General features: G+C 34.8%; 1 protein-coding gene across 11 annotated transcripts in view; it reads left to right on the forward strand.

The window, feature by feature from the left end:
• Window positions 1-22,185, forward strand: part of KTN1 (kinectin 1) — a 112,796-nt gene that overhangs the window by 61,151 nt on the left and 29,460 nt on the right. For all 11 annotated transcript variants that reach the window (XM_070797636.1, XM_070797639.1, XM_070797638.1 and 8 more), the window contains exons 13-30: window positions 219-256; window positions 1,073-1,163; window positions 1,537-1,605; window positions 2,444-2,481; window positions 2,627-2,708; window positions 3,493-3,561; window positions 10,937-10,971; window positions 11,391-11,481; window positions 12,423-12,491; window positions 13,091-13,128; window positions 13,802-13,892; window positions 14,042-14,110; window positions 15,318-15,355; window positions 15,925-16,015; window positions 16,093-16,161; window positions 16,642-16,679; window positions 18,484-18,574; window positions 21,347-21,415. In XM_070797636.1, coding sequence (XP_070653737.1) covers window positions 219-256; window positions 1,073-1,163; window positions 1,537-1,605; window positions 2,444-2,481; window positions 2,627-2,708; window positions 3,493-3,561; window positions 10,937-10,971; window positions 11,391-11,481; window positions 12,423-12,491; window positions 13,091-13,128; window positions 13,802-13,892; window positions 14,042-14,110; window positions 15,318-15,355; window positions 15,925-16,015; window positions 16,093-16,161; window positions 16,642-16,679; window positions 18,484-18,574; window positions 21,347-21,415 — 1,176 coding nt within the window. The remainder of the gene's footprint in view (window positions 1-218; window positions 257-1,072; window positions 1,164-1,536; window positions 1,606-2,443; window positions 2,482-2,626; window positions 2,709-3,492; window positions 3,562-10,936; window positions 10,972-11,390; window positions 11,482-12,422; window positions 12,492-13,090; window positions 13,129-13,801; window positions 13,893-14,041; window positions 14,111-15,317; window positions 15,356-15,924; window positions 16,016-16,092; window positions 16,162-16,641; window positions 16,680-18,483; window positions 18,575-21,346; window positions 21,416-22,185) is intronic.

Here is a 22,185-nt window from a genome sequence, read left to right on the forward strand (position 1 = left end):
TCTTATGATGCTAATTCCCTAATACTGGAAGCTGTTGATCAAATTTACTTTCAGAATAATAGCTGTTATTTAGTGAACATTCATCATGAGCCAGCTACTTCCTTAATTTTATATACATTTATTTCTTTTAATTTTTAAAGCCCTATTGTGATGATTATTGTACAACTTTTGAACTTTCTCTTAAAGGCTTTTGTGTTGACACTGTTTTTCTTTCTTAGACCTCCGCTTCAGCTCTAGCAGAGGAATTACATAAAGTGTAAGCCTGCCTTCTATATTTCTCTTAAAATTGCTTAGTCATCACTAACTTATATCTGTTAGATTCTACACTTATGATTGATTTTATGTTCTAACTTGTTCAGAAATTACTCTCAACTAGATTTGGAACAACTTTAGCTCTTCTACCCCTATGCATTGTGTATTCTGTGTTTTTATGTCTTTGTCATAAAAAGAGTTGGAAGAACTCTTTCCTGCAGGCATTAGCAGTTATGTGGACGAGATCACTGTGATCTGAGATTAGTGGAAGTTAGTTTTTGTATCTAATAAGTGGTTACACCTACTCTCTATCTAACTATGGAGTGGTTGGATGGCATCATTGACTCAGTGGACCTAAGTTTGAGCAAACTCCAAGAGATAGTGAAGGACAGGGAAGCCTGGCCTGCTGCAGTCCACGGGGTCGCAAAGAGTTGGACATGACTGAGCCATTGAACAACAACAATCTAACTATATGGTGATATGCCAAAAATAAAATTCTTTTTTTGTTATGTATTGTATAATTTGTATACACATGGATCACGTAAGTTCAGAAGACCTGAAAAATGCTTTTGACATTACCAGGCTTGTGAGGTTAAATTATTAACTTCTTTGACCTCAAGTTTTAAAATAGGGGTATGTATTTTATGAAGTTGTAGTAATGCATGTGACAGTTAACTACTAACTGAAAGGGTCTATAGAGATTGAAGATACAGTTATATGAAATTTACTCAAGTAAGGTTGATCATACTTGAGGCTTCTAATCCTTTGTGACTTAACTTCTAAATGTTTATTGACTGTACAAATCTATTTCCTTTTAAAGGATTGCAGAAAAGGATAAGCAGATAAAACAGACTGAAGATTCTTTAGCAAATGAGCATGATCATTTAGCAAGTAAAGAGGAGGAACTTAAGGTACAGTACTTCTTAAAAATGGCTGCAATACTTCATAGGCATTGAATTATCCTGATCTTGTCATCAGTACAAATGTCTGTGAAGCCTGGAAAATACTCTAGAATTCATTTGGAAATTGTCTCTTTTCGAAACTACAAAATCCTCTTTAGCCCTCTAAGAGGAGAAGTTCAAAGGCCTTTTCTCACGTGATATTATTCACGATAATTTGGGAAATATGTTAAATAACAGGACTTGATAGTTTTCTTTCTGATAGGAAGTGGTAATTTGAGATTTATGCTTTGAGACCTTTGCTTAGGTAGAAAAGAGACATTACACAACTTCAAATCTAATTTTATATTAAATAATTCTAATATTATTTTTCCTTTTGTTCTAGGACATACAGAATATGAATTTCTTATTAAAAGCTGAAGTGCAAAAATTACAGGCCCTGGCAAATGAACAGGTATATCTTTATTGCTTTTAAGCATTTACCTTAGAATTACAGTTTGTTTATACTTATTTTCATTGGTATCACAAGCCCTAGTTTTATCCATGTAGATAATAAGTATAATGGTTACCTGTGTTTGGCTGCGTGATGTGTTGTTAAAAGCCTCTTCTGTTTGACCATGACCCTCACAACTCACCTGAATGTTTCTGTATTCATGTTGAAATTAATATTTGGTCCAAAGAAATTGATCACTTTTGAGTTATTGGTGAGTGAAGTGAAAGTCACTCAGTCATGTCCAATTCTTTGCGAGCCCATGGCCTATACAGTCCATGGAATTCTCCAGGCCAGAATACTAGAGTGGATATCTTTTCCCTTCTCCAGGGGATTTTCCCAACCCAGGGATCGAAGTCAGGTCTCCTGCATTGCAGGTGGATTCTTTACCAGCTAAGCCACAGAAGGGAAGCCCAGGAATACTGGAGTAGGTATCTTTTCCCTTCTCCAGTGGATCTTCCCAACCCAGGAATTGAACCAGGTTCTCCTGCATTGCAGGCATATTCTTTACCCACTGAGCTGTCAGGGAATTATTGGAGGACTTGATTATAGCACTCATGTGCTGATTTGTTTTCACCTTCTACCATTTAAGCAGAAAAGGATGTAGCTTTTACTAGGATAAAAGTTGATCAGTGAGAAAAAATACTAGACAGCAAAAATTATTACAGTAATGTATGCTATTCATTTTACTATTAATATTTACTGTATATAAAATATAACTTTAATAAGTAAAATTAAGTAAAAGAATAGGTTTGAGTGCTTCCTGAGAAATAATAGAATTCTCATCTCATTCCCAATATAGGCTGCTGCTGCACATGAACTGGAGAAGATGCAGAAAAGGTGATTAAAGTATTGCTGTACTTTAGGCCATTCATACACTTATGTTGAAGTGGAATTGAAGAAAATATTACTGCTAATAACCAATAGTTGTGTACATAATTTATATAAGCTTTCTGAATGTATGAAGTATTTTTTTTTCTTACAGTATTCATGTTAAGGATGATAAAATACGATTGCTTGAAGAGCAGCTACAGTGTGAAATTTCAAACAAAATGGAAGAATTTAAGGTGTGTAATTAAACTTGTCAACTCAGCTTTCTTTGAACAACCTTGTATAATTTTTAGTTGAAGTGAATGTAGAAATAACTACTTTTTATATATAATCACTCTGAAAAAGTATTTCTATAGTTTACTTGGGGACTTAATCTATTATTTTGACTAATTTGTTTTTATAATAGACTTGATATTTGTTTTGCCCCAACCTTTTCTCTACATTTTTAGTTGATAGTTTGACATGTTTTTATTTGCCTCTGTTGCTGATGTAGTATTAGTTTCTGTTCATGGCCAGATATCTTGAGTATTATTGTAAAGTATTCTGATTGCATGGGTACATCTCTGCATGCAGTAAGATTTGCTTTTTTTTTTTTAGTTTGTGTTTTTTTTTTTTTTTTTTTGCTTAATAGTAATCCTGTAAGTACTCTCTTATGAAAGCAGGGTTTCCCAGAATTCATTGGGACAAATTGTTAAACTTTTTGAAATACACATGAAAGGGTTCTAAGCCCAGTGTTAAAACATTTGGGATAAACCACATGACTGAATTAGACTACTTTTTAGATATCATCATACATGTACTTTATACCATTACTGTATTCCTATACCCTGGAAATAGATTCATTGAAACCGAAAAATGAAGCCACCATGAGATTTGCATTCTTAGGTCAGTATATAATTCATCTCTCACTTTATAAGTGCTTATAGTAATTATACGGCTTTGATTTTTTAAAAACTTACTCAAATGGTTGCTTTGTTAATTTTTCCTAATAAAGCAGTAAATTGAGATTCTTTCTTTTAGATTCTAAGTGACCAAAACAAAGCATTACAATTAGAAGTTCAGAAGCTACAGACTCTTGTTTCTGAACAGGTACGGCTTTTCATGAATTACAAGTTAGAAATATCCAATGTATAACAAGGTACGGTTCTTCTTAAATAGTAATCAACTAATTCATTTTTAGGAATTTCGTTTAAATGTAGATATGTCTTTTAATTGCATTTCTAGTCATCTTGTGCTAGTCAAGTATCTAAATTGAGGAAAATTAACATTTTTTTCCTTAGAAGAAGCTAATATGAACCTGTTTATAAACACCACCCCCACACTAAAAGAAAAAGTTTAATAGGATGCATAAAAATAATTTCCTTAAATCAGTTTGATACATTTAGCTCTCAGGATAATAATCCTTGGTCTTTGGGAGCTTCAGTTTTTGCCTCTCAAACAGTGTGGATTCTTAAAAAGAGACTGTTTGAAACCTACTTTGTTGTTGTTCAGTTGCAAAGTCGAGACCGATTCTTTTTGTGACCCCCTGGACTGTGTGTAGCCTGTCAGGCTCCTCTGTTCATGGGTATCCCGGGCAAGAATACTGGAGTGGGCTGCCATTTCCTTCTGCAGGGCATCTTCCTGGCTCAGGATCAAATTCGAGTCTCCTGCATTGGCAGGAGGATTCTTGACTGCTGAGCCACATGGGAAGACCTTGAAACCAGTACCAGCACTTAAAAGCAGTGATGATCAAATTGTTTAATTTTTCTAAGGCCTCTCATTCCAAGTCTTTTACACTGAGATTTTATTTACATTCTAAGCTTGTTAGAATTAAATGGGGGAGTTTATATATAGTTGAGTAGCCTAGTGCTTTGTGTATAGCAGACATCTTAAGCCTTAATTCCTTTCCTTTAGAATATTTATTTTTCCCATCTCATCTCCACCTGCTTCTGCCGTGATACTTCTTTTTGTATTTATAGCAAGCCATCAAAACTATAGCAGCCTGAATAAGCATGGCTCCATAAACTCGCGCCCCAGGTGATGTCTGTTCTATGGCTGTTCTTAAGAGTTGCATTCATACTCTTCTAAATATAATTCTTCAAATTCTGGTTTTTAAAAGTATTCTAGAAACACGTCATATTATATGACACATTAAAATAGAAGCCTTGCATGTTTCTCTATTACTGTTAAATTTGGACACATTTTATTAGAAGCTGAAATGTAATAATAGCACTTCCTTTAGCAGATGCCTGCTTTCTTTTTAAAATTCACATTTGTATAAGTACAAAAGTAGTATAACATTTTAACACCAAAGTTTGTAAAAAAGACAAAAATTATGCATAATGCTACCACCCTAATATAGTCTGGTATAATAACAATTAAAAAAAAAAATTCACATCTATGCAGGTGTTGAATTGGTGTAAGTGGCTGTGCCAAATGCTGTGGAAGTATCTTAGAAGTATTTTGTTAACATCCACTTGCTTGTCGGGAATTAATCCATTATTTCTTATTTTCCTTCCCTACTAAATATGATGTTAAGTGCTTTGCATATGCTTTATTACGTTATGCTGTATCCTTTCCAACTAAAGGTAATGGAAGAGAAAATGTTGAATGAATAATGTTTAGTGCAGGGATGTAACTTCATGCCAATGTAATGCTCAATTGGTATTTCATTTTTATTCTTAAATCTTACTCCTGTTTCCTTTTGTTGTGGTATGGCTTTTAACAAATGTAGTATTTCATCAGTTTAAGATTTTTTCCTCCTTCTCAGTTTATCACCCGAAGAGTGGATGTATCTTAGTCTCTGGTTACAGTTTAATTGAAGGCATCTTTGATTTTTAGTGTTATGTAGTGTTATTCTCCCAGTTGTGAAATATAGCATTGGTGACTTGGATTAGATAAAATATGATAGATATTTTTTGGTTGTCTTAATTCTTATTCAGAAAAGCAGAATGTAATTCTTTTTTTGAATTGGTTGTCAGAGATTCTGAAACATCTATTTTAATATGTAAAGTTTTAAACTTTCTAAAATTAATTTTATGGGAGGTAAAATAAATACTTAGAAACTCTTCAGTCTGCCCTGCTGCTGCTAAGTTCCTTCAATCATGTCCAACTCTGTGCGACTCCATAGATGGCAGCCCACCAGGCTCCCCTGTCCCTGGGATTCTCCAGGCAAGAACACTGGTGCGGGTTGCCATTTCCTTCTCCACTGCATGAAAGTGAAAAGTGAAAGTGAAGTTGCTCAGTCGTGTCTGACTCTTAGCGACCCCATGGACTGCAGCCTACCAGGCTCCTCCGACCATGAGATTTTCCAGGCAAGAGTACTGGAGTGGGGTGCCATTGCCTTCTCCGCTTCAATCTGCCCTAGAATTCCAGTATTAAAGGTGCTGGTGATTCTTACTTAGGTTTCAACAGAGTACCTGGATCTTTTCTTTTTAGTTTTATTCTGTGTTTAAAATGATACTCTTCATCAGTAGATAAGAGTAAAACCATTAACCTTAATTTTTTTTCCCTTAAGATAACCTGATACCCTAAGAACTGCCATTCTAACATCTTACATAAAATTCCTTATCATATGTGTGGAGTTAATATTTTTTAAAATCCCAATTTCTTTTTTTTTGGGGGGGTTTGAATTGTATTTTATTAAAATACTTTTTATTGAAGTATAGCTGATTTAGACTTGTTTAAGTTTCTGGTGTACATAAAAGTGATTCAGTTATACATATATATATTCTTTACATTTTTTCATTGTAGTTTATTACATGGTATTGAATATAGTTCCCTGTGCTATACAATAGGATCTTGTTTATCTAATTTTCTTATTGGGTCAGGCTTCCATCTATAAAGCTTCTGTGTATTTTTAGATATTCTGTTAAGTAACACTGAGCATGAGATGGGTTTTTTTTTTTTTTTTTTGAGTGAAGATGAGTTTTATGAAGAACAGTCCAAAGAAGAGAATTCCATAGCCACATTTTAAAATTTATCTAAAAGAACTGTTTGATAACAAGGGAAACTCATTTTTTAAGATTTGCTCTTTGACTAATTTTTAGAATTTTTTCTCTTGTTCTGAAAACTCTTTAAATTAAAAAAAAAGAATAGTCTAGAAAGCATATGCAATGCTCAAAATCCTCCAAGCTAGGCTTTAACAGTACATGAACCAAGAACTTCCAGATGTTTAAGCTGGATTTAGAAAAGGCAGAGGAACCAGAAATCAAATTGCTGGGATCTGTTGGATCATAGAAAAAACAAGAGAATTCCATAAGAACATCTCATTTTGCTTCATTGACTATGCCAAAGCCTTTGACTGTGTGGATCACAACAAACTGTGGAAAATTCTTCAAGAGATAAGAATACCAGACCACCTTACCTGCTTCCTGTGAAACCTGTATTCAGGTCAAGAAGCAACAGTTAGAACCAGATATGGAACAACGGACTGGTTCAAAATTGGGAAAGGAGTACATCAAGGATGTATATTGTCACCCTGCTTATTTAACGTATTTGCAGAGTGTAAACCATGCGAAATGCCGGGCTGGATGAAGCACAAGCTGGAATCAAGATTGCTGAGAGAAATATCAATAACCTCAGATAATGCAGATAATACCACCTTATGGCAGAAAGCGAAGAAGAACTAAAAACCCTCTTGATGAAGGTGAAAGAGAAGATTGAAAAAGCTGGCTTAAAACTCAGCATTCAAAAAAGTAAGATCATGGCATCTGGTTCCATCACTTCATCGCAAATAGATGGGGAAACAATGGAAACAGTAAGAGATTTGATTTCTTGGGCTCTAAAATCACTGCAGATGGTGACTGCAGCCATGAAATTAAAAGATGCTTTCTCCTTGGAAGAAAAGCAATGACAAACATACACAGAGTATTAAAAAGCAGAGACATTACTTTGCTGACAAAGGTTCGTATAGTCAAAGCTACAGTTTTTCCAGGAGTCATGTATGAATGTGAGAGTTGGACCATAAAGAAAGCTGAGCACTGAAGAATTGATGCTTTTGAACTATAGTTTTGGAGAAGACTCCTGAGAGTCCCTTGGACTGCAAGGAGATCCAACCAGTCTATTCTGAAGATCAGCCCTGAGAGTTCTTTGGAGGGAATGACGCTGAAGCTGAAACTCCAATACTTTGGCCACCTCATGCGAAGGGTTGACTCATTGGAAAAGACCCTGATGCTGGGAAAGATTGAAGGCAGGAGGAGAGTGGGACGACAGAGGATGAGATGGTTGGATGGCAACAGCGCTTGATGGACATGAATTTGAGCAAGCTCTGGGAGATGGTGAAGGACAGGGAAGCTTAGTGTGCTGCAGTCCATGGGGTTGCTAAGAGTTGGACACGACTGAGCAGCTGAATAATAAAAAAGCATATGACTGTGATGTTGTATTTTTGGTTGTTATTATGACTTCTGTCTTATCTTGGCAGACCAGAGAGCCAGCCGTTTGGTTTTTCCCTCTGGTCATTTTTATTGTCAGTGCTAGTAAAAGAAGAGATAAAAGATTAGCGTAATTTAATTTTTTTCATTTCCACACTTCTTTAACCCCTTCCTACCCAGCAGTCAGAATTCCAAGTGACAGTTGAGAGATGAGCAGTTTAGTTATAAAAAAATTTCAGTCCCTTTGCCCCATGGATTTTTATCCTGGAGGAAAAGGTTGAGCTTATTGAAGCAGAAACCAACAATGGTACCAAGTTGTTGTTTCTTTAGGTGTGGGAAGCAGAAAGATAACAAATACCAGGTAAGGTAACCTGCATATAAACTAAAGAAGAAAAGACTTATGGACTGTAGCCTACCAGGCTCCTCTGTCCATGGGATTTTCGAGGCAATAGTACTGGAGTGGATTGCCATTTCCTTCTCCAGGGGATCTTCCTGACCCAGGGATCGAACCCAGGTTTCCTGCATTGTAGACAGACGCTTTACCATCTGAGCCACCAGGGAAGTCCCCCAATCTTGTGAATAGAGCACACAAATAAATCAGTCACTAAGATCTCATTTATTCAGAATAAAACAAAACTTTTTTTGGGTGGGGAATATCCTGAGCTGTCTTTTTTTTTTTGAGCATCATGAGCATCATGGAAAAGACCCTGATGCTGGGAAAGATTGAAGGCAGGTGGAGAATGGGATTACAGAGGATGAGATGGTTGGAACAAAGGAACAGGATGACTTTTTATTTTTATTCTAATACTTTTGTCAGATTCAGTGGAGCTTGGTGGGCTACAGTCCATGGTGTCACAAAGACTCAGACATGTGTGAGCAACTCACACACACACATACAACAAGATTATTAAGTAAAGATGGTAGAAGTAGAATATTTTTTTCTCTTTTGCCCTGCAGCCTTGTTGTATTTTATTGAAGAAAATTTCATTACTGTATAAGATGTAATTTAGAAGATCATCCAGGGAGGAGGAAATTGGGTTGGATTAGATTAATAATATATAAAGTTAAAATACTGGATTGATACTGAATTGGGTCAATTTAATACAATTGAATATTCATTGAGCAATTGACAAAGAGTACTTAAACTGTAACCTTGTTAAAGGATATCCAGTCCACTAAATTTTTACCTAGAGTATGCTAGGTACTGTGCTACAATGCTAAGGCTATAGAGATGAATAAGGCTTGATTCCTGCCTTTGATAATATGGGTGGAGATAGATGTATACATAGAAAATTGTGATGAATGAAATTCTTCTTTTTTTCCAAAAATTCTTAAAATGTGGCTAGGTTTAGATGAAGAGAGAATTCTATCTGAAGGAGAATAAGGATGAAGAGGCACCACAGAGAGGGGACAATTAAACCTGATTTTGAAAAAAGCCAAGAATTTGCTGAGTAAGGGGAAATCCAGGCTAAGGGAGTACAGTATTAAAAGTCATGGCAGTGTGTGGAAAATTGGCATATTCAGGGCATATTGTGGAGGTGTAAGAAGAGACAAGCTTGCTAGGGCCTAATCATGAAAGCTGTGTAAGGACCATGAGCTTGATCTATTATGTGGCTGTGCTGCTGAAGGATGTTGAAAGAATGAATAAGCATTTTGTCTGGTATGTTAGATGAATCATAATGGTATCCATGAGGTGTTTGAATTTATGTGGTAGTGAAGTATGCAGTACTAAAAGTGTAATACAACTAATTGATTAAGCTTCATATAACTAAGACTTAATAGTATCTTTTTAAAATTGAGTTACAATTGACATTAATTTCAGGTGTATAACATAATAATTTGATATTTGTATTACTGTTAAATGATCACAATAAGTCTAGTTAACATCTGCCATCATGCATGGTCGCAAATTTTATATTGTTTTTATGTGAGATGGGATTCATGAAAAATAAAGATGGACAAAAGTCATCTTGATGAAAGGTTTATAAACTTATTGCATGATTTATTTTTCAGTTTATAATCATGATTTAATATATTTTTGACACCTCTTTCCTTTCTAGTGGTAGGAAAGTTTTTTTTCCCATTGAGAAGTTCTCCTGTACCCCTCACAATATAATCCTTGTGAACTAGAGGCAGGGTATTATGATATTTGAGATGTGTAAAGCTGGAAACTTAACCTAAGGTATTGAATAAAACATAGTTAATTTTTAGAAATATTTAATAAATGAAATCTTAGGACTAGGATTTGGTAATGGAAAAAATTAATAGTATTTGTGAAAAATGGTTGTAATAATGGTTTTAGTAAAATGGGAAAAAATTACAAACCTAGTAGTATTAGGAGAAAGCAGGTAGGGAACAGAAGGGGTAGAAGAGAATGTTGAAGGGAAAAAGACCCTGAACCTGTTTTGTCAGGTTACTTAGCTGCCTGAAGGCCTAGGACTTCGAAGGGGGTGCCCCACTTCTGGACACATAGTAAATTATAACATTGAAGAATTTGTGTGTATAGGGGGAATACTAGAAGATGGGTCAAAGATGGGGACCAGCTCACATGTCATGTTTTAACGTAACAAGGAGACTATGTGTTTGTGTTTCTTCTGCACTTGATAGTTTTAAAACATTCTGTATATTGACTTAGGTGGTGGTTATGTGAAATCTGCATGTTAAAAATTCATTGAATTGAACATAGGTTTTGTACACTTGCCTTATACCTTAGGTGAAAAACAAAAATGAAAAAGAGCAAAGCCTCTTTCTTGGCCTACAAGGCCTTAGAGCCTTGGAATTTTAGATTTGAAGAATTAATGTAAAGGAGAAGCAAATTCTCTTCTTACCCTTAAGATTTTCTTTTATGGTAATTAAAAACTTACTCACAAGGGTAAGTTTGGGCATTTCCAGCCCATTTTATACTTCATCTTTGTCTTTTGTGTAGCCTTGTCTCTTGTGTTTTCTGAATGAAAAAATTCTTTAACTATTAGCAGTCTTTACGGATCATCTTCCTAAATTTTGGATCTATTTAATACTAAACAATTTTCATAGAGTTCTATTTATAAAGTAGTTTTATTTCATGCAAACTTGGTAAAAGTATCTTTTTTTTTTTTTTGGTGATTTTGTTTTAGCCTAATAAAGATGTTTTGGAACAAATGGAAAGATGGTAAGAGATTAAAATTATTTTTAATATTTTAATGACTCATTTCTACCAAGTCTGAGATAACAGAATGATTAACTATATTACTGTAAATTCTTAAAATTTTCTTTGTACTTCATAAAGGGAAGAGAGTGATGTACTGTTGATTGCTTTGGCATTCCATTAGGTTTGTGAGAGTCATGTATGACCATGATTTACTTGTTTAGGCTAGCGTGTAAGCATGCATTACTTGAATACATTTTACTTATTGGTAAAGAGGAAGAACCCTTGGACCAGGATTGAAGATCATCAGAAACCTTTGTAGAATTGAAAGTTTATAAAGAACGATGGGCATAAGAGTTAATCCATGTCAAATATTTATTTAGAAATCATGTCATTTTCCTTGAAATAGAGTTCATACATGTGTTTTAAATTTATTATTTCAGCATTCAAGAGAAAGATGAGAAGTTGAAGACTGTAGAAGAATTACTCGAAACTGGACTTATTCAGGTGGCCACAAAAGAGGAAGAGCTGAATGTAAAGCATATTGTATATTTGTTTTACCTGTGATTATTCAGTAACAAGAGTTTTTGCTGTAACGTGTAATATTTTTCCCATAGCTTTTAGTTACCCACGTTTAATGAATTTATATGATGTTCTTTTTTCATTAAATTTAAGATTTTATTATAAATAGAAAAAAGTGTGGTTGACTGTAGCATTTACTGCCTTAATGAAGTAGATACTGTTATTATGGTTTCTAGTGCTTTCCCACCTCCACCCATGCCTGAATTATAACCAAACAGTAACTAGTTATAATAGTAACCAGTAGAGTTGATAAGTTCATGAAATAGTGTTAGAGACCAGAGAAATGAGAGAATGAAGTTCCATTTTATGGTTATCATTAGCCTTGCCTGAGTGTGTGCTAGGTTGCTTCAGTTGTGTCCGACTCTTTGCGACCCCATGGACTGTAGCCCACCAGGCTCTTCTGTCCTTGGGATTCTCCAGGCAAGAATACTGGAGTGGGTTGCCATGTCCTCCTCCAGGGGATCTTCCTGACCCAGGGATCGAACCCGCATCTCTTATGTCTCCTGCATTGGCAGGTGGGTTCTTTACCTCTAGCACCACTTGGGATGCCCCATCGTTAGCCTTAAGTAACTTAATTTGAATACGATTGCTGGAAGAAATAGGGTCAACAGTGTATTTGATTTTAAGGCGAGAAGTGACTTGACAAGTGGTATACTTTGTGGTTTTCAGGTTGTGGAAACATAAGTAAAAATACTTGAGAGGATAATCAAATTAAAACTCTATTTGGCTGGCTCTGGAAGTTACAGAATTGTAGATATGTAGAGCAACTGAGATTTCTGGGCCTTCAGAAAGGGAAAGAAGCAGCTAGAGAGAAGTGAGAAGCTACTGTATTTTGAAGGTAGTTGTTTTTTCAGAAAATTAAAGTATGTTGTACTTATGTATCTTTGAAAAAGGCAATAAGAACAGAAAATTCATCTTTGGCAAAAGAAGTTCAAGATTTAAAGGCCAAGCAAAATGATCAGGTAATATATTAAATAGACCCTATAACCGTTCTCTTTTAAACAGTGGGCGTACCTGTTACCAAATACAGTAGCAAGTCTTGTTTGTTCCTCCTTTCCCCAACATGGCATTTGCCATTTGTAGTTTTAATCTGTGATTGATTGGTGACTTGATTTTGAGTAATACGAGCTGCAGTGTAGTAAACGCTGACTTTATGGCAAACACTGGATAGAGTACTCTAGATAGCATGTCCTTGCTCGTTACTGTAATGATAGATGGTTTTGAATATACATATGTAAAGTAAAAATTCTAAATAATAGTAAAAGAGGTTACCTATCTTCTCCTTATATGGTTAGGATCATTGAGTTAATAATTTTAATATTTATACATTGGTTTTTCTTTTGACCTACACTTACCATAAGTAGCTTTAAAGCTCCTTACTTTCAAAGTGCTTTTCATAATTCTGACATTTAAAAAAATCTGGAAAGAATTAATTTCCAGGTTTATTTTTCCCAGATTTTGGTATAGTAGAAAATTTAATTTAAAAAATAACATACTTTTCTATTTATGGCCCATTTATATTTTGAGCATATTACTAAGTAGGATACCCTCCTATTTCTAGGTTTCCTTTGCATCTCTAGTTGAAGAACTTAAGAAAGTGTAAGTAATGACATTATTAAGCTGGTCTTTTTCTTTTGCTCCATTTTCTTCGTTCTCATAAGTCTTATTTTATTGTGCAGTTGAGGTGGCTAGGATTTTTTCATTGTTGGAATAAGGCAACTTAGCTGTGCTTTCCCAGTGCAATTTGTGATTGTTAAAAATCCGTTTCCATGGTGGACTCCCATTTATTAACTTAGAGTATCGAATTGTTAATTTTGTTTATGCAGTAAGAACTATTAATGAACAGGTTATATTGAATAGAGGTCAGTTCTTTCTGTGTGTTGTTTTCTTGAAGTGTCTGTGAGGTTTAATGCTATAATTGTATATAAGTTCTGCTATAGCTTTCAAAGCTCTCTAGAAGCCTTTATTGTTGAGAGGAACTCAGTTCTCCCCAGTGTTCTTTGGAATACAAATCTTACATTGCCTGTGCTCTTTTGAAGCGTGTCACCAGCGTCTCCTTGCGTGTATAGGCTTCAACCGTCTAGTAGTTACTGCTTAGTTCTTGTTTAGGAAGAACTCTTAAGTGTTTTTTCCTGGCTGCAAGTTGTTCTTTTACTTAAAAGGGGGAGAATTGATTTGGTGAACTTGTTCATGATTTGGTGCTGTTTTTATATGTTAGTGGTGGGTTTTGATGATTTCTGTCCACGTTTAACACTGCATTTCCTTATCTAAGGATCCATGAAAAAGACGGAAAGATCAAGTCTGTGGAAGAGCTTTTGGAAGCTGAACTGCTCAAAGTTGCTAATAAGGAGAAAACTATTCAGGTATTGAGAGAGATAAAACCTATGTTTTGTTTTTTTGTTTATCAACTTTAGTGAATACCATTTAATTTCATGTGTTTGTCTGTACATTGCATTTTATGTCAATTTCTGTGTTTCCATTGTCCAATCTTGTCTGTTTTGTCATTGTCAAGGATTTGAAACAGGAAATAGAGGCTCTAAAAGAAGAAATAGGAAATATCCAGCTTGAAAAGGCTCAACAGGTAAAAATCCCAGAGCCATAGCATGACAGATTTATTAGTGTATATGTATTTATGAACTATTTGGTTTTTTCTTGTTACTCAGAAAACAACTTTTTAGTAGTGTGTTGTAAGTATGTTGGGTTTTGTGCTTATTATTTTTGCCTGATTTAAGAAAATGTTCTTAATATTTGAATCAACATACCTTTTAATTGTTTAAGTTCTTTTTCTGGGAAGTTTTCTGTAGTAATGTTTATTTTAGTTTGCCAACTTAACAAAACACCTTGGTAAACTTTTTTTTTTAATGCATGTTCCAAAATATTTTTAATATATGTATTACTCAACCTTTGCCTATAGAATAAAGTACAGATTTCATGGAGGTATTTCAGAGGTAGATGTGGTTACTGGAAATAAATGTGTGGTTTTGGTGAATTTAATCTGATAAGGTTTCATTGAAAGAAATATTGAGATTGCATGGAAGAGATGATTCATACATTGATCCAACAGATTAATTTAGAAATGTTTATTCAGTTCCTCCTACTTATCAAAGTATAATTTGTTGGAGATAATGTGTTGAATGAAATAAGGTATGAGGAAATGATTAAACTCCTAACAGAGATTGAGAATTCAGAAAGTCCCCTCCTGAGGAGCTGATACCTAAGCCAATATCTGAAGGGACTGTGAGAAGACAGTGGGGAATAAAAGATCCTATTGTATTGTGTATGATAAGAGATTAAAGGAGAGTATAAAGAACACTCCAGTATTATTATCTGGAGAATCCCCATGGACAGGGGCCTGGTGGGCTATAGTACATGGGGTCGCAAAGAGTTGGACATGACTGAGAGACTAAGCACACACTTACATAAAGTACTGTTGAGTAGTTGGCCTTGAAGACTGGGAGGGAAAAGTGCTCTGACATTGTAGGGAGGTATGTGGACAGTTAATATTGTAATTTTCACAATTTTAGGTTTTAGAAGTGTCACTTGCCGTAGACTTATCATTCGTAACTATATTCCTTGTCTCTTCTCCCCCTACACCCCTTTTTAAAATTTCTTACTCTTACTGTCATTGGAGTCAGGAGAGGGTGAAATCAAGTCATCTCATTTTGATGTGAATAATTCAACTAGGATCTTTGTGATTTGAAATGTATACATTTTAAGGTTTATCATAAGCGTAGTAAAGTAAACTGAAAGAAAATGAGTTACTTTTTTTCTGCTGCTTTGCATTTCAGTTATCTATCACTTCTCAAGTTCAGGAACTTCAGAACTTGTAAGTATCATCTTCCTCACTTCCCTTTAATATTTCTTTTCCACAAGTTAAATATAAAATTATAATGAAAATCCTAACTCCTTTTTATTTGATTTCAAGTAATATTTTAAAGAACATCACATTATATCTTAAAGGCCTCAAGGTCTTAAATTTTTCATTAGACTTTAACCTACAGGTTTGCTGATGGGAATGGGGATACAGTGGAAGTCTTATTTTTCTGGTTTATAATCTAAATACGACCTTAAACTGATATGTTGCTCTTTGCTCATTTTAATAGCCACTGTGAAACTGGTTATAAATTTCATACCCAAACTAGTTATAATAAGCTAAATTTGCTGGTATTGACTTAAACAGTACGTTAATGGGTGGGAATAGAGCTGCTTCTCAGCTTGATGTCTCCAAAATCTTATATGACTTTATACATAAAATATTTATTTTTTAGTTTATTTAATCGATTTGGGTTATGAGTACAATCTGAAATATACTTTTCCAGTCTCCAGTACTTTTACTTTGTTTAGTCTTTAGTCATGTAATATTTTCATTGATAGTTCTTATTAACTTACTGTTAGATTAAAAGGAAAGGAGGAACAGATGAATAACATGAAGACTGTTTTAGAAGAGAAGGAGAAAGACCTACACAATAGAGGGAGACGGTTACAGGTGAGAAGTTAAAAAGAAAAGGTAACATCCTTTTTTATATTTCAATATCAATTTTATTCAGACTTATTCTTTTTTAGGATCTTCAAGAAGAAAATGAATCTTTGAAAACTCATGTTCAGGAATTTGCACAGCATAAGTTTCAAGAGGTATAGTATAAATAGATTGCCAGCATATTTTATAAAAAACGAGTAATCTCTATTTTACTGTACTAGAAAGTAAAGAAGTTAATATATTCTCCTGAGTTTTTTTTTTTTTTTTTTTTGCCATAAAAATTACTGTGGTATCGTAGTTTTATTGTTGATAAAATAAAATTAACTTTTATTCCTGTCAAATCTATGACTGCCTCATTTGTGAACCTGAGTCTGAAAGCATTTCCTCTCCTTAATTTTTCAGACGGACTCTCATTCTCCTTTTTAAGTGTCTGTTGTTTAAGTGGTGTATTAATCTGTAATCCTTTAACAAATGGATATTAAAAATTAAAATTCATTCTTTGTTTTATGAATAGCTCGATCTTAAATCTACCACAGATAATTGTGTTTTTATTTTATTGGTGACTGATTCTATAATATGTTGTAGAACCTGATCTTTTTGATGTTAGAATTAAAAATGTGAAATCTGTTTCTTAGGCGTGTTCTGCATCACAGTTTGAAGAACTTCAGATTGTGTAAGTATACTTTTAGCTAGCATTTTAAAGAGGAAATTTTCAATATTTTCTTGAATATCCTTGAATATTATGATGAGTTTCTTCTAAGTCTTTAACTTTCTTGTTAAGTGGGAATTATAATCCAAGGGTAAATAAATCTCTATTTGGTGTAATAAACAGAGCCCTTTCAAGTGCTTTCAGATACCTGGAGACTATCCTTTCCAAACTCTTCAAATGCATTTTCTAAAATAGTCTTTCTATTAATATAGACTGGTTTTAAGTTCTCTGTCTCTCTCTCTTTTTGAATGAAGTATGTAATTATTGTAAAGAGAGGTTAAATTTATTTCAAATTAAAATCATTTTTATTACTTGAAAGATCAACATCTCTGAATTAACCAGAAGATAATCTTAGCCATAATCTTGATGGTGAATGTAGAATCTTGCTATAAAAGTAACTTCCACTTTGGGGAAAGTAGTATCTTTTGTCACATCAGTCATATTGTGCCGAACAGTAAAAATGTTCAATCTAATGAGCCGAATAGTAAAAATATTCAATCTAATGAGCATGGGCTTCTCAGGTGGTGCTAGTGGTAAAGAAACCCACCTGCCAAGGCAGGAGACAAGAAGAGATGTGGGTTCGATCTCTGGGTCAGGGAGATCCCCTAGAGGAGGAAACAGGAACCCACCCCAGTATTCTTGCCTGGAGAATCCTATGGACAGAGGAGCCTGGCAGGCTGTAGTCCATAGGGTTGCAAAGAGTTGGACATGATTGAAGTGACTTAGCAGCAGCAGCAGCAGCAGCGTACATGCAATGAGCAAAGGAAGTATTAATCTGTTCATCCTAGAAAATTTTTATCCTATGAAGTCTGTTCTCTTAAATTGGTCTAAGTGGTAAAAACTATGTCTGGACTTAATCCTTTTGGCCTTCTATTAATTACTTTTAAGAGATTTTTGCTTAGATACGATCTTTTCAGTTGTTTAAGAAGTGGCTCTTTGAAGCTGTTGTCTTTAAAGAAGTAAAATATTGAAGATATTTATTAAGTCATTATCTTCATGGAGAAAAGGGGATGTCCCTGTTTATGGCACTAATATTGCTCATTTGTACAACTGTTTATCTTTTGGGCTTGTGTAACTGTCAAGGTGTTTTTGTGTCATTTGCAAATAGAAAGCTGAGAGACATGTTTGAGGCCTGTTGTTAGTGGTGTGGTGATGGTGGTTTAGTCGCTAAGTCGTGTCCGACTCTTCAGACCCCATGGACTGTATAGCCTGCCAGGCTCCTCTGTCCACGGGGATTCTCCAGGCAAGAATACTGGAGTGGGTTGCCATTTCCTTCTCCAGGGGATCTTCCCAACCCAGGAATCGAACCCAGATCTTCTGCATTACAGGCAGATTCTTTACCAACTGAGCTACAAGGGAAAGCCCTCTTAGTGGTATATAGATCATTAAAGTATGATTTTAGATTTATTTCTACCTTACATCAAAAAATTAATGCAATATTTGAGGGAGCACTTTTAGATTTACAGAGAAAATTGAGAGAGCGATACAGAGAATTTCTGTATACCCTCCCCTCTCATTTCTCTTCTTATTTACATCTTATATTAGTGTGGTAATTTGTTACAATTCATGAGTGAAGTCAGTATATTGTTATTAACTGTCCGTAGTATCCATTAGGGTTCAGCTTTGTGTTGTACATTCTGTAGGTTTTGACTAATGTATGATGTATCTATCATTATAGAATAATAAAAGGAAAAGTTTATTGTCCTAAAATTCTTCTATGCTCCTCCAATTCACCTAACTAAATAAAACATCTTTGTAAAAATTCTAGGTTGAAAGAAAAGGAAAATGAAATGAAGAGATTAGAAACTATGCTAAAAGAGAGAGAGAGTGATCTTTCTAGCAAAACAAAGCTGTTACAGGTAAATGTATTTACTTAAAATTATCATGTGAGTTACTGTCTTCACATGTTTGAAAACAATTTTAACTACTAAATAAGAAGATAGAATACAAAATGACATTCCTTCCCACCCAGATCCTGCGTCTCATTCCTCAGATAACTACTGTTACTTGTTCATATATAAGTGCCCATGCATAAAATGTATGTGTGTTTAAATACACTGTATTTTTAATCATACACACTTTTGTATTTTGCTTCTCTGCTCAATTAGTAATCTTTCTGAGATATTCCCACATAAGCACATTTTTATCTTAATGTTTAATGATGTTATATTTTTTATATACAATATTTTTTATATACAATAATACAATAATATGATTGTATTATTATTTATACCGCCAGTCTTAGCTTATGAATACCTAGATTATTTAGAGTTCTTTTTCCTGTTAAAACAATTCTATGGTGAGTATCCTTAACACACACACCTTCTGTACTTACAGTGCCATGCTAAGTTGTCTCAGTTGTGTCTGACTCTTTGCTATCCTAGGGACTGTAGCCCACCAGGCTCCTGTGTCCATGGGATTTCCTAGGCAAGAATACTAGAGTGAATTACCATTCCCTTCTCCAGGTGGTCTTCCTGACCCAGGGGTTGAACCCGCATCTCTTATGTCTCCTGCATTGGCAGGCTGGTTCTTATACAGTACTGTATCTGTATTTAAAATTCTTGCAAGTGAACTTTTGGGTGAAAGTTTTATGCAGAGGGTTTTTTCCCTTCTTGAAAGTGATATTTAAAATAGAAAATAGTATCACTTCATCTTCATGTAGTTAGTATTGAAAGTCCTTGTAGAACTTTGTTTTGAAGTGACAGAAGATTTTAGATGTCTGCATTGTCTCATGCATGTATGTGAGAGTTGGACCAGAAAGAAGGCTGAGTGCTGAAGAAGTGATGCTTTCGAACTGTGGTGCTGGAGAAGATTCTTGAGAGTCCCTTCAAACCAGTTAATCCTAAAGGAAATCAGTCCTGAATATGCTGAAGCTTCAATACTTTGGCCACCTGATGTGAAGAGCCAACACATTGGAAAAGACCCTGATGCTAGGAAAGATTGAAGGCAGGAGAAGGGGATGACAGAGGATGAGATGGTTGAATGGCATCACTAATTCAATGGACATGAATTTGAACACACTCTGGGAGATTGTGAAGGACAGGGAAGTCTGGTGTGCTGCAGTCCACGGGTCGCAAAGAGTCTGACACAACTGAGCGACTGAACAGCAACAACATTGTCTCACATACTTGTTTTCACATTTTCTGCTCCAAGTGTTGGTTCTGACACATTCCCTTTTGTTCCCGAGTCATTTTGGGAATTTTGTCAGATAATGCTAAATTGCCCTCCCAAGTGTTTTTACTAATTTATACTCTCCGATGGACTGAATTACAACTAAACAACTAAACTACACTCAATTAAACAACTGAACTACAATAACTAAATTACATTCTCCAACAGAGAGCCATTCCTTTTCATCCTCATCAATACTGATGAAGGTGAAAGATTTGATATTCTCCTTGAAAGATGGTTAGATTATTTTAATTTACATTTGCTAGTGAGAGAAGTAGGGCTCCCCAGGTGGGCTTATTGGTAAAGAATCCTCCTGCCAGTGCAGGAGACATAGGTTCAATCCCTGGAGAAGGAAATGCCTAACCACTCAAGTACTCTTGCCTGGGAAATCCCATGGACAGAGGAGCCTGGTAGGCTACAGTCCATAGGGTTGCAAAAGAGTTGGACATGGACGCTACCAGTGAGAAACTAGTCTTCTGTCATATGTGGGGCAGTTTAAGTTTTTCTTTTGACTTCCTTTGTCCTCTCCCCCCAACCTTAGAAGTTTAAAACTTTTATGTACTCAGATGTAAGTAATTTTTTGAGTTTGAAATCTTGAAATTTATCTCTCCTTCTATGATCATAAGAATGTTTTCACATGTTTTCTTCTAATACTGTTTATAATTTATTTTTGCTTAGATGTTTTATTCACATGTAATTTAAGTTATGAGATTAGCATTTCAACCTTAAAAAATAAAAGACAAGCTACATTTTAAAGTAATCTGTTATTACTTTGCTGCATTGGTTCTTCCCCCTCCCCCCCTCACCCTCGCCCCAACATTTGGAGACATTTTTGGTTGTCACAGCTGGTAGAGCGGTGCTGCTGCATCTACTGGATGGAGACTGTGGACACTGCCAAGCACCCTACAGTATGTAGGACAGCCCCTCACACACAGACATGTCCAGTACAAAATTGCAGTCGAATTTGCCCTACTGATTTGAGGTATCACCCTGTAGTAAATTCCTACAGGTGTTTGGGTTTGTTTCTGGATTTCTTCCATTGAGACATAGTATAGAGTAATTTCATTATTCCAATTTTATGCATGTGTGTATGCTAAGTTGCTTCAGTAGCATCTGACTCTTTGTGACCCTGTGGACTGTAGCCTGCCAGGCCCCTCTGTCCATGGGATTCTCCAGGCAAGAATTCTGGAGTGGCTTGCCATGTCCTTGGGCCTCCAAGGGATCTTCCCCACCCAGGGATCAAACCCGCTTCTCATATGTCTCCTGCATTGGCAAGCAGGTTCTTGACCACTCTTGCCACCTGGGAAGCCCTATTCTAATTTTATAAAGTTTTAATATAGGGCTTATTATACCGTTAGAAAATCTTTATTATTTTAGAATTTCCCTGGCTTGTGTGATATGTTTTAGTTTATATTGAAAATAAAAATTCCTGTATTCATGTTTAATTTTTGTTTAAATAGGAAGTACAAGATGAAAACAAATTGTTTAAGTCCCAAATTGAGGAGCTTAAGCAACAAAACTACCAACAGGTAGGTTCTGTTAGATGCTTTCCCTTTATTTAATGTGGTAAAAATTTTATGACTCAAGACTTTTGCCTTTTCATTGTTTTATTTATTTATAACTGTTTATCAAATTTCCTAAAATATAAAGCAGTTTGCTATGTCATAGCCAAGATATGGTAATCTATAGTTTATAAAGTATCCACAATATTACTGTATATATATTCCAGCTCTGTTTTGTATCTGTGTGTCTATGTTTTCAGATCCTTTAGAATGCTTTCCTTAGCAAGTCAGATAAGATCCTTTAGAGGTCAGTTTAAAACTGTGTGTATGCCTTACTTCTTCCCCTTTTCTCAGAACATCTACAATTGGAGAGAAACTAAGAAATGTGTAATATTATAAGTAATAATTTACTATTCAAAATACTTGTTCAAAGTATAATTCTGCTTGGTAAAAATGTGTGTATGTTTTTTTTAATTAATGTTACCAAAATAGTTTTTAAATTAATTTATCTTATGTATGTATATGGATAAATTGGAAACTATTTTGAAGGACAAAAGAATTAGCGTCCTTGTCAACAAGAAGTTTATAGTAGTTTAGTTTGGGAGATTGTATTCATCAAGAATAAATACTGTATATGAAGGACTATGTACATAATATGTAAATATTATGTAAAAATTTTTACATGCAAATTACCTAACCTTTCCTTCATTAATGGTTTTATTTTTTTTACTTTTGGAAACTTAACATAGTCAAATATGAATTTTGCATTATGAAAATTTAAGGTATTAACTAGTGCT

This window comes from Bos indicus, chromosome 10 (genome assembly GCF_029378745.1).
Source record: "Bos indicus isolate NIAB-ARS_2022 breed Sahiwal x Tharparkar chromosome 10, NIAB-ARS_B.indTharparkar_mat_pri_1.0, whole genome shotgun sequence".
Lineage (NCBI taxonomy): Eukaryota > Metazoa > Chordata > Mammalia > Artiodactyla > Bovidae > Bos > Bos indicus.